Raw genomic sequence first — 13,203 nt, 5'->3', positions numbered from 1 at the left:
ATGTTAAGTTTTTAAATCTTTTTTCTTTAAATCTCATCTCTAGGTCCATGGCCTTTTCTTAGCTTCCCGGATATATAGTTTCTTTCCTCACTGTCTTAGTATACATGGGGTAGGCTCAGGACAAAGATGCCCAGGACCTGATTGGGCCTGCCTTACCTGATTGATTTTCTGGGTCACTCAGAGGTATTAAAAAAAAGTCCCAGTCATGTGAAGTCTAGGCCTCTCATACTTGGTAGGTGCCTAAAACCACATAGGTCACCAAACTCTGCTGACACAATGACCAGGCTTTGAGTGCCTACACCCAAGTTCAAATGCCAGACTGGCTATCTGACCTCACTTAACTTCTTATCTGCCTTAGTTTCCTCATCTGTAAATCTAGGATAATAATCACACCTACCGCACAGGGTTGTCAGGATCCAATGAGATATTTTTGTAAAGCACTTAGCACAGTGTCTGACCATGCTAGGCTCTATATAAATATATAAATGCTTTTTCGCTTCCCCCTTCATCTAGAGAAACTAAAGGTCCTGTATCCTTGCACATTAAAGTTCAGTGACTTGTTGAGTCCTTCACTGAACCTGACCCTAAAACAAAGTGCAAAGTAGGCCATGGGAAGAGCTCTTCTTATTAGTGATCCCCTTCTTCAATGCAGAGACCCCTGCTACTAGTCAGCTCTGAGGGAACCAAAGTCTCAAACTTGAATATACAAGGTTGCCTCTAAGGTTGGAACTTTCCATCCCAAACTTAATCACCTGGGCTTAGAAAGAAACACAAAAAAAGGAGAGGCAGCCAGAGTCTAGGCTCAGGCTTGCCTAAGCTAACATGCACTCAAAGTCTACCAGTTCTCATAGGAAATCAAGAGACAAAGGGAGGATTCACTGGCTTTTTAACAGCCACTGAGTCATAAGCCCTTCCCACTCTGTGGTTAAGAAGGAAAGCTGCTTTGTCATCTTCAGCAAAGAGCCACATGCATCTTCAGAAGTTGCTAAGGAAGCTCCACGGCAAGCACTGAAAAGCCCCTTAACGTTCTAAATTCCCTAGCATTTAACAGAGTAGCAGAAACTGTATTTCCATTTACATGGCAATCTATATCCAGAGAAATTCAATTTACTTAGAAACAACTAAACTAAGTTTTCTTCTCTTCCACTTCCATTCTATTAGGAGAGGCTATGTCAAACAGGGACCACTTTTTGGTTGTAAAGTGAATAATGGAATAATTTTACACAAATACTTAAGTTTACGTGTAATCACCCAGTTACTATTTTCTGCCAGTCTCTAAGAGATGATAGGCAGCATTCGCAGTATTGGCTCATTTACATAACCACAAAATGAGACAAGGGCAAAAGGTTCTAATTTTTTTATCTGAAAAAGTTGTGGAGAGTTTAGTGGACTGCTGCCCCAAGGAGTCAGAAGTGATATATTGGCTAACAAGGCCTATCTGAGCTTGGACTGAAGTAAAAGAGATGCAGCTTTCACAATAAGGAATGCACAGACCCACCCTCCTCTTAGTCAGACCTGGAAGACTGTACTCATCTAAATATTTCAGTTTTAGAAGGATATTGAACACTTCTTATAGCACAGTAGTATCCCTTCACAATCACATACCACAACTTGTTCAGCCATTGATTCAGACTTTGATGGCTAGCTCAATGAGCTTAGAAAAACACGAATAGACTTGCACAAAATTATTAAAGAGTGAAATGCTAAGAACCAAGAGAACATTGTATACAATAACAGTAATACTGTTTTAAGAACTACTTTGGGAGAATAAGTCATTTTGACTATCATAAATACCCAAATTAACTACAAAGGATACCTGAAGAAAGACCCTATCTGCACCCAGAGAAAGACCTGAAAAATGAAAGTACGTATAGAGTAATTTTACATATACACACATATACATACATATACCTATTTATGGTAGCACTCTCTGGAGGAGGATAGGTGGGAGAGAGGAGGAAAAAAAGAAAAAAATTATGTGGTAACTATTATATATTTAAAAGGCATAGCAAGTTGTACATCATAGATCTGCCATTTTATGTACAATTATCTTTTTTATTATATGGTTATGGAAATGCTTATTTACTTATTTATTCTATAATTTTATTATTTATTTGTTTATTCCATAAATTTATTCCATAAATTAAAATAAAATATTTTTTCAATGAAACAAACAAAAAGCATATTGAAAAGTTGGGAATGTACAGATGAGGGAAACCAGGATGTTGAAAGACACTGAAGAGCAGTTGAAGATCTGAAAGGTGTTTTAGCTCAGAGAGAAGAATACTTGAAGAAGACATAAGAGGTTTCTTAAAGTATCTGAATGACTGTCATGTGAAGAAGAGATCAGACTTGACTTTTATGGTCCCAGAGAGTATGACCAGAAATGAAAGAAGGTAAAAAAAGGAAAATGTAAGACTTCATATCAGGGAAAATCTCCTAAGGTTGGATGGAGCTGTCCAATAGACAAATGGGCTGCTTTGAGAGTTGGTAGGTTTTGTTCCTTGGAAATCTTTAGGCAAAAGCTGGATGACTTCTTTTCACGAACAAGCTAGACTAGATGACTGATAAAGTCTATTTCAACTCCCAATTTCTGTAATTCTGGGATAGTCCAGTCTCTCATATGCAGAAACAGAGACCCGGAGAGATGAATTTCCTTGGCAAGATCATATAGTAAGAAGTGGAATCAAGTTTCAAATATTGGTCCCAAATTTTTTGGACTCCTAACTCTTTTCATTCATTTATTTATTTTTTTTATCCCTAGGATTTCCAGCAATTGTGAAGGAAATGAGGAGATTTTTCTTCTTTCTTTTCTTCTCCCGAGTATTAACAGTAGTTTGTAGCATAAGCACAAGGGCATGAGAGACATATTTACCCAAGTGTATCTGAGTACCTTGGCTGCTTTCTACATTTTTGTCTGGTGATTTTGAGAACTGGATATTTACAACCTTGTTGTATATCTCAAAAAAATAAAAATGACAGTGATTGAGACTGGCCCAGAGGGAACCAGAGGGAAGAGTCTCTTAACAGCATGCTTGTCAGGGGAGATGACCGGGGCAGTATTATTCCATAGCTGAAAGACTAAACAGTCATGCTTTGGCTGGAGAGAAGAACTAGAACTTGGAATTGCTTAAATAGTACAGGTCTAAGGGAAATGTAAAATGTTCATTTAACACTACTTGTCAGGACTTTCCTGAGGGAGTACAATAGGTGAAACAAGATGTATTATGTATCAGTTAATGTATGCCTGTGTGTTTTTATAGTTCTTATATGATTTCTGTCAAAGGAAATAAACAGCTGCTTGATCTCCACATTGTATGCTGGAATGTATTTTTTAAGGAGTTACCATATTATCCTCATTTGGTGGAGACCCCATCCATAAGCCATACCTACCTTGGTTTCAGAGATTTCTCTTAAGGTACTGGGGGTACGGGCAGGAAAGGCCATTAAAATGTGAACTCCTTGAGCAGATGGAAGCTAATGACTCTATGAGAAACCAAGAAATTATAAAACAAAATCAAAAGAATGAAAAAATATAAAACAATGTGAAATATCTCATTGGAAAAACAACTGACCTGGAAAATAAATCTAAGAGAGATAATTTAAAAATTATTGGTCTGCCTGAAAACCATGATCAAAAGAAGAGCCTAGACATCATCTTCCAAGAAATTATCAAGGAAAATTTCCCTGATATTCTAGAATATTCTGGAATAGAAATGGAAAGAATTCACTGATCACCTCCTGAAAGAGATCCCAAAAGGAAAACTCCTAGGGATATTGTAGCCAAATTCCAGAGTTCCCAGGTCAAGGAGAAAATATTACAAGCAGCCAGAAAGAAACAATTCAAGTACTGTGAAAATACAGATAACGGAAGAAGATGATATTCCAGAGGTCAAAGGAGACAGGATTAAAACCAAGAATGACCTGCTCAGAAAAACCGAGTATAATACTTCAGGAGTAAAAAATGGAATTTCAATGAAATAGAGTACTTCCAATCATTTTTGTTGAAAAGATCAGTGCTAAATAGAAAATTTGACTTTCGAATACAAGAATCAAGAGAAACATTAAAAGGTAAACAGGAAAGAGAAGCGTTAAGGAACTCATTAAAGTTGAACTGTTTACACTCCTACATGGAAAAATCTTATTTGTAATTCATAAGACCTTTTTCAGTATTAGGGTAGTTAGAGGGAATATACATATACATATATATACATATATATATATATATATATATATATGTGTGTGTGTGTACAGACATGCATGCATACATATATACGAAGGTATGTATAGGTATGTATATAAGTATATATTATGTATGTGTAGGTATGTATTTGTATGTGGGTGTGTATGTGTATATATGTGTGTGTGTGTGTGTGTGTAATATATATATATAGAGAGAGAGAGAGAGAGAGAGAGAGAGAGAGAGAGAGAGAGAAAGAGAGAGAGAGCGCGCGCGCGCATGTACAGGGTGAGCTGAAACATGAAGGGACAATACTTAAAAAAATAGTTACTGCTGAATGGAAAGTACTAGAAGTAAGAGAAAGAGAGAGGTAGAATGTAGCAAATCATCTCATATAAAAGAGGGAAAAAAAGAGCTTTTACAATGGAGGGAAAGAGGCGGGAGATGAAAGGAAACAAGTGAGCCTTACTCTCATAGGAATTGGCTTAAGGAGGGAATAACACACACTCAATTGGATATGGAAATCTATTTACCCTGCAGGAAGGCAAGGGAGAAGGGGATAGGAGAGGGAAGATAATAGAAGGGACAGCAAATTGGGGAAAGGGATAATCAGAAGCAAACACTATTGTGGGAGGACAGGTCAAGGAAGAGAATGGAATAAATTGAGGGCAGGATAGGACAGAGGGAAATATGGTTAGTCTTTCACAACATAACTATTATGGAACTATTTTGCATTGTTACATATGTGTGACCTATACTGAATTGCTTGTTTTCTCAATGAGAGTGAGTGGGGAGGGAGGGAGAGAATATGGAACTCAAAGCTTTAAGAATGAATGCTAAAAATTGTTTTAGCATGCAACTGGAAATTAAATTATACAGGCAATGGAGTATAGAAATCTATTTTGCCCTACAGGAAAAGAGAGGGGAAGGGGGGATGGAAGAAAGGTAGATAATAGAAGGGAAGACAGACTGGAGGAAGGGGTGAACAAGGCGCATGCTGTCCTAGGGTTGGGAGAGATGGGGAGAACATTTTTAATCAAATTCTTGTAGAAGTGAATGTGGATAACTGAAAAATAAATAAATTATATATTAAAGAAAAAGTAAGAAAAAAATAACAGATTCAATTCATGAGTACTCCTTCCCACTCTAGTCATCCTGCCTAACTCAGACAAATTCAATTCAAGAAATTGAATGCCTATTATTTATAGGGCCCTGGATCAGGCCCTGAGGGATATTGCACCAGTAATACCTAAGATGGTCTAGAAAACAGAATAGGATACCTGCACAAATAACTACAATATAAGGAAGAACATGATTAGTGTCAAGAGGGGTATGGTACTAATAAATGTCCGGAATAATCTAGTCTTTGATAAACCCAAAGATTCAAGTTTTTGGAACAAGAACTCAACATCTGACAAAAAATTGCTTGGAAAACTGGAGAAAATTTGGAAAAGACTAGGTATGGATCAACATTTCAAATATAATATAACAAGATAAGTTATTATTAACAAAATGGGTACAAGATTTAGATGTGAAAAGTGATGTCATAAGCAAATTAGGGGAGCATGGAAAACTTTACCTATCAGATGCAGGGATAAAGGAAGAATTTATGATAGAATGGGATAATGAGGATGATGAGAAAAATAAAACACACCATTTCGATGATATGAAATTTAAAAGGGTTTGCACAAATAAAACCAGTGTAGCCAAAATTAGAAGGAAAGAAGAAAATTGTGACTAAATTTTTACAGCAAATTTCTCTGCTAAAGGCATCATTTTTGAAATATATATGGAACTAAGCCAAATTTATAAAGTTAAGCCATTCCCTAACTGATAAATGGTCAAAGTATATGAATAGGTGATTTTCAGAAGACAAATTCAAAGCTATCAGTAGTCATATGAGAAATGTAAATCATTATTGATTAGAGAAATGTAAATTAAAACAGTTCTAAGGTACCACTTCATACCTATCTGACTGGCTAATATAATAGAAAAGAAAAATGATAAAAAAAAATGTGAACTCATTGAAAGCAGGGATCTCTTAGCCTTTCTATGGATACCCAGCACTTACATAGTTTCTGGTGCATTAATAAGTGCTTCTTGGCTGACTCAGAAAATTGACTTCTCTTTGGGGTCAGACCTCTATCCTCAGGACTGAACCCAGAAATCTTTGTTGCCCTCTTTCCCTGGACTTTGAGGGTCCCATAGAAAAAATGAAGCTTTCCCTGCGGAAAGCTCTAAATCAATAAAATGAACTATGACTCTTGCAAATATGTACGAAATTGGAAGCTACTTAAGGACTGGGACCACATCTTATTCAGGACCATATAATTCACAGATGCTAGTAATCTTACATCATCTGCTCTTATACCTTCATTTTACATTTGAGGAAACTGTGGCTCAAAGAGGTAAAACTGTTAAAGGTCAAGAAACAATGAGTGACAAAGCCAGAATTCAAAACATAAATCTTCTGACTTAAAAGGCAGTGTTCCTTCCACCATTCAATGATTTGTTTTTATATTTCTTCCCAGTCGATGGTATTAACAATAGTAGGTTCTAAATAAAATATTTTTAGAATGAAAGAAATGATCTTAAAGTCCAACAAACACATTTTTGTAATAAAATTCATTTCAAAAAGTACAATCATTTTAAATAAATATTATCTTCCAAAAATTCCTAATTTAGCTTTTGTTGTTGCTATTCAGTTGTTTCAAACATGTCTGACTCCCCATTACCCCATTTGGGATTTTCTTGGCAAAGATACTGGAGTAGTCTGTCATTTCCTTTTCCAGGTCATTTTACAGGTGAGGAAACTGAGGCAAATAGGGTTAAGTGACTTGTGTAGGGTTATGCAGCTAGTAAGTGTCTGAGGCCAGATTTGAACTCAGGAAAGTAAGTTTTCCTGAATCCAAGTCTGGCTCTTTATCCACTGCATCACTGAGCTTTTGTCAAGGTAAAATTCCCATTCCTGCAAAAAAAACGTAAGAAAACATAATATACAGCTATTTCCTTAATATAAATAATATCTATCTAAAGTAAAGAACCAACATTAAATGAAATGGTAACAAACTAGAATCCTCTCTAACAAGAACTGTCATCATGACCATCTGATATAGTGCTAGAAATGTTACCTACAGCAAAAAGAAAAAGAAACTGAAGCAAATAAAAGTATTGTTTTTTTGTAAATGATGATATAAAATCCTGGAACTTTAACTAAAAAGTAACTGAAATAATTTCAGTAAGGTTGTAGGATGGGAAATAAATCTACTTAAATTATCAGTATTTCTACATATTACCACCACCAAAACCCAGCAGGAAGAGATAGAAAAATTTCATAAAATAATACACAGGATAAGTGCATAAAACTAAAAACACTTTTTACACAAATATTCATAGAAATATTCATTCTTCATTGTTAGGAAGAGCTAATATAATAAAAATTACAATACTAACAAATTAATCTATAAAATTTCAGTGCCAAATCAATCAAATTTAAAAAAAAAAAAAATTACTTTATAGAGCTAGAAAACAAAATGCCAAACTTCACTGGGATAAACAAAAGGCATAGGATCTCAAGAGATTTAAAAAGTGGAAAGAAGGTCAAGTAATGCCATATCTCAAACTATACTACAAAACAGTAATGTAAAATTATTTGGTACTCGTTAACCAAAATATAAATAAGTGGAATAGATTAGGTACACTAGATAGAGAAATAAACAAACATAGTAGCCTGGTATTTGATAAAGGCCCTAGCTAACAGGACAAGAATTCACCATTTAAGGAAAAAAAAAACTGCTGAGAAAACTGGCAAACAGTTTACTAGAAGCTAAGTATAGACAAACATATAAACTGTATACTAAAATAAATCCAAATGGACATGAAACAGACATAAAGAATAACATTATTAAACAAACAGAGGAACATGGAAAAAATGATTTTTCAGATCCATGGATAGGGACACAGCTCATTAACTAAACGAGGGATAGAAAGACTTTTGGTAAATAGACAATTTTGATTACATAAAATTAAACAAATTTAAAAAAAACACAAAAAATTAAAAAATTTTTGCACAAAGCTTAACAGCTTAAAGTTAGAAGGGACAAAAAGGCAACTGGGGAAAAAAATCTTCACAGTAATCTCTGACAAAGGTTTCTTTTCCAAGATATACAGGAAACAGATTCATGAATATAAGAATAAGAACCATCCCCCAATAAGTGTACCTACCATATGATCAGGTGGATTTCAAAAGAAAAAAATAAAATTATCTAAAGCTATATGAAAGAAGGCTCCAAATTACTAAAAACTGAAGAAAATCAAATTAAATAAATTCTGAGGAGACATCTCACATGCATACAATTAGCAGAGGTGATTAAAAAAATAAAAATAACAAATGTTTGGAAGAATTATGGAAAAATAAGCAAATTATTGCAATGTTGGGAGACCAATGAATTGATCTAGTCACACCAGAAAGTAATTTACAACTATGCCCACAAAGTTATTGAACTTTGCATCCTCTTTGAGCCATGAATAATCTTCCTGGGGTTATACACCAAACAGATCAAGAGGGGAAAAAAAGGACCAATTTGTACAAAATTACCTATAGAAACTCTTTTTGTAGTCATAAAAAACTGGAAACTAAGCAGGAATCTACCAATAATGGAATGGCTAAACAAATTATAATGATATGAATATAATGGAATACTACTGTGCTATAAGTAAAGATAAAAGGAAAGGTTTCAATGAAACCTAGCAATACTTGAATAAATTAATACATAATAAAGTGAGCAGAACTAGAAGAAAATAAAAACATACAATAACAACATTGTAAAGACAAACTATGAAAGACTTAAGAATTCCGATCAGCCCAATGACCAGTCACAATTACAGAGGGCTAGTGAAGAACCATGTTTCTCATTTCTTAACAGAAAGGACTCTAGATTCAGAATGAGTGATACATTTTTTGAAATATGGCTGATGCTGGAATTTATTTTGCTTTCCTACGTTCTATGTGAATTTAGGTTTTGCTTATTAATCTTTTTATTATGTCAATTAATATCAAATGAAAAATAAGAAGGTACTCATTACTTTCATAAAGTAGATCTTCAGCAGAGTCCAAATGGAAGAATTTCCTATAGTGATTAGTTTTGCTTAATTATTTAATCTATACAAGAAAGCTCTCACAGAGAAGGATAATCTTGAAATATCTGCAACGTAACAACAAAAATACATCAATAAAACTTCAAAAACAATGAAATGCAACATAAGGGAGCAAAAGTAATTCAATTTGCTTTCTTCCTCCTATTCAGTTCTGAGACCAGCCCATTATCTACCTGCAACGCTTATATAAGATATATGTGTGTTCATTCTTCCTCGCCAAAGACGACCACGCCATCAGAGAAATAATGTCATGACTTGCACTTGACTTTGTTTTGAATGAGGGAGGGCTGTGCAGGTCACCAGCCTCACTTCTCCTCCAGAGCCATCTGAATCCAGTGACCAGATATTCACCAGGATGATTGGAGATGACCCAGGATGAGGCAGTTGGGGTTAAGTGACTTGCCCAAGGTCACACAGCTAGTGTCAAGTGTCTGAGGTGAGATTTGAAGTCAGGTTCTTCTGACTCCTGCACTAATGCTCTATCCACTAAACCACCTAGCTGCCCCTGTAAGATATATGTACTGATGGACTTTATGTATTTTTTATAAGGATTTTGTTTTTCCTTTTCTTTTTTCATTTTCCTCAATGGAAGTTGCAGGGAGAGGGAAATAGAATTTTGTTCATGGGGAAAAATAGTTTTAAAAATTCCTTATTTATTTCACTGCTTCAGTTTCCTGTGGTGCATTTTAAGGGAGTCAAATATAAATTGAATCCCCAGTGCTTAAGATACTGTCTCAAAAAACAAATAATGTTCACTTAACTTGACAAATAGTTAACATTCCATTTGTTAGTTAACAAAAGTATCATTTCAGTGTTAAAATGTAAGCCCTTTGAGAATAAAAAGTGACTTACTAGCTTTTCTATAAAAGTATCTATGAACTGATAGATTCTCAGATGGTTGGCTTAGAAAAGACCTAAGAGATAACCATATATAAGCATGAACCTTCTATAAAATATCCTAGACAGGTAGCTCTTCAGTTTGAAGACCTCCAATACAACAAGGATATTTTTTAGTAAGTTGTTCATTAGCTGGCGCTGCCTCTTTGTAACTTCATATAGTTCTCTGTTGAGTAAAAGCAAAAAAAAAAAAGTCTAATTCATCTTATACATAGTTCTCTTGAAATATTTTAAGAGCTGTCATCATACCCCAAACACGTAATTTCTTCTCCAGTCTAAATATTCATAGTAACATCTTCTGGGGCTGGTTTTGAGTATCCTCATCATTTTGGTGACAACCATCTCCTGCACCAACTTGGTCAATGTAGTTAATAAAATAAACTCAATATTAACGTTATGTTCTAAGCATGGCAAATCATAGCAGGACTCTCGCACAATCACAGACGCAGCTGGAAGAGTCTGTAGAGGTCACCTTATCTAACCTCCTCCTTTTATAAATGTGGAAACTGCTCAGGAAGTAACTTCCCCAAGATCTCTTGAGTTCAGAGTCAGTGAGAGCTGCCTTACCTCCATCCTCTTAGCTCTATACTAAAATGAAAGCTGTCAAAAGCATGAAAGTACTACTCATCATTGTGTAAAACTGTAAAAAGTCTTCATCAAAGGTAAGTGTTGTAGATCATTCTATTTTAACATTATAAGGGAAGCATGATTTTGCTAATTTTTCACTGTTTCCAGAGTTGCTGTACCTGGAGGGGTGGCTCTCCACATGACAGACACCATCTGTGGAGGGAATTCTGACTAAACATTCATCATCATGGAGCTGTATCCCTACTATAATCTGGAATGACTCCTATGTGACAGCTCTGATACTTGGAATATCCCTGGAGTCATCAGAGCCCTCTCATAATGAACCTGGACACGGCTGGTAGCTCCCAAGGGCTCGCAGGGTCACCACCCCCGGTCACCATCCCCAGGTCGCCCGCAGGGTCTGGATTAAACAGGCCGGCCTCACCTGATAGTTCGGATCACGAAGTACACGAGGACCGCGGCGCTGACCACCATCAGCACCAACAGGGCCCTCTGGGTCATAGGCTTGTCGCCGGAATTCGGGGACACGGCCAGCCCGCCCCCTCCGACCCCGGCAGGCCCAGCTCCCGGACCGCTGCCATTGCCGCTGAGCCCAGGCTGCCCGGAAGGGGACACGGTCCTGCCAGCGCCCGGGAGGCCGGGCCCCGCAGGGAGCCCAGTGCCTGAGGCCCTGGGCGGCGGGGGCTGGGAAAGCGTCAACGAGGCCCCCGGGGACGACTGCCGGGGGCCCTGGGCGGCCGCTCCGTCCAGGAGCAGCAGCAGCGGCAGCAGCGAAGACAGCTGCCCGCTCAGCGCGAGCAGCAGCGCGGCAGACAGCAGGCGGCGGCGGCGGCAGCGGCAGCGGCGGCAACGCGAGGCCCGCATCCTCCCCACGCCGCCCGCTCACCACGCCGCGTTCGCCGGCCCCAGCGCCCCGGCCCCGGCCCAGGCCCGGGCTCCGGGAGGAACCATGGGTGCCGCGGCGGAGGAGGCGGACGCCCAGGAGGAGGAACCGCCGGCGGAGGCCAGGCCCGGGCCACGGGGGGAACCGGAAGTTTGCACATCTCCAGAGACGCCCCGGCTACTAGGGACGCTGGCTGTTGCCATAAAACGGCAGGAAGGGTGGATTCGGAAACGTCCGGTGACGTCACACGCAGGGGGCGGCCACGTGCCGATGTGGGGAGGGGCTGAGCCGAGCGTGCAGAGCGTCGCCATAGAGCTGGTGCGTGGACGGGCCGAGCCTGTGGCTGCTGGAGGAGAGCGTATTTGTCCAAGTTGTACTTCTGTGTCTGCCCTCCCGGTCACAGTCAAACTCCTAGAAAAAAAAGGCCATCGGAACCAGAGCTGGCACACAGTACGTGCTTAATAAAGGCTGGGTGAATGAATAAGCTCCTCAGTGGCTTACTCTCTTCTCTTCTCCTTAATGCCATCTGCCACCCAACGCCAGCTCTCAGCTGAAAATGCTCCATTCTACCAAGAACAATCCCAGCTGTTCCATACAATGGTCTTAATCCTCCTCCTTCTGGGACCTCTCTGGAGCTCCTGACCCTGTCACCACCAGCTGCTCCTACATGCTATCTTTTCCCCGGTGTTCCATGACATTTCTCTTTCCCAGTTCTTTCTGGGCTCATCATCCTTAACCTTCTTTATTAAACTCTGTTTCTTGTTCTGTGTCCTTCCGTGGAAATCATGCCTTGAGTTCTCTTTTGTATACGCTCTCTGGATGACCTCATGGAATCAGGCATCAGCTCTACACAAAAGACTCCCACAATTATGGATCCTGTCCTCATCTCTTTCTGTAGCTAAAGATTTGTGCCTCCAAACTGCCTGTTGAACGTGGCTCTGTGAATGCCTCGTAGGTACTTCGTACTCAGTTTATGTGAAATGCTATCTCCCTAAATCCACCCTTCTTCCTAACTTCACTATTTCTGGGAAGGTTTTACAATATTTTATTTCACAATTGTACTTCCAGCTACCCTGTTTCATGACAGACTCTTCACTCTATTTTTAAGTCTCTAACCAAAGGATGAAAGAAAAGGCCAGAGACAAAGTGGCAGTAATCAGGTAGCCATTTAATTAATTAGTTTCATTATGAGGAAACATTTGCAAATTGGGAATTCTCCTGATCACAATTCCACCTTGCTGAAGTGAAGACAGGGATTGTATACGTAAATCACAATGGAAAGAGTGGGGGGAAGGTGAATCACAAACAATGGTTTCCAGGGACAAGGAGTTTCCCAGGGTTTCCCATAATGGAAGACAATACAACAATTCTGGAGTCCAGTCTTTGGGGATCTTGACTTGGTGGGTCACAAGACCAGAATTCTGTGACAGGAAAAGGTTCTACAAATTTTGATTCACTTCAGGTACACAGGCACAACGATGCCTGTGATTTTGAGCCT

The 13,203-nt window shown here is 38.5% G+C and overlaps 1 protein-coding gene across 2 annotated transcripts in view; it reads right to left on the bottom strand.

Annotated features, from left to right (window-relative positions):
• FAM174A (family with sequence similarity 174 member A) overlaps nucleotides 1–11,686 on the bottom strand; it is a 40,616-nt gene extending 28,930 nt beyond the window's left edge. For both annotated transcript variants that reach the window (XR_011964458.1, XM_072597370.1), the window contains exon 1: nucleotides 11,247–11,686. Coding sequence is in view for 1 of the 2 variants with exons in the window: in XM_072597370.1 (XP_072453471.1) it covers nucleotides 11,247–11,686 (440 nt within the window). In the remaining variant the exon portion in view is untranslated. The remainder of the gene's footprint in view (nucleotides 1–11,246) is intronic.
• Nucleotides 11,687–13,203: the final 1,517 nt, after the last annotated feature.

This window comes from Notamacropus eugenii, chromosome 3 (assembly GCF_028372415.1).
Source record: "Notamacropus eugenii isolate mMacEug1 chromosome 3, mMacEug1.pri_v2, whole genome shotgun sequence".
In the NCBI taxonomy this organism is placed as follows: domain Eukaryota; kingdom Metazoa; phylum Chordata; class Mammalia; order Diprotodontia; family Macropodidae; genus Notamacropus; species Notamacropus eugenii.
Note: the sequence above shows the minus strand (reverse complement) of the source record. Positions and strands in the feature narration are given on the sequence as shown.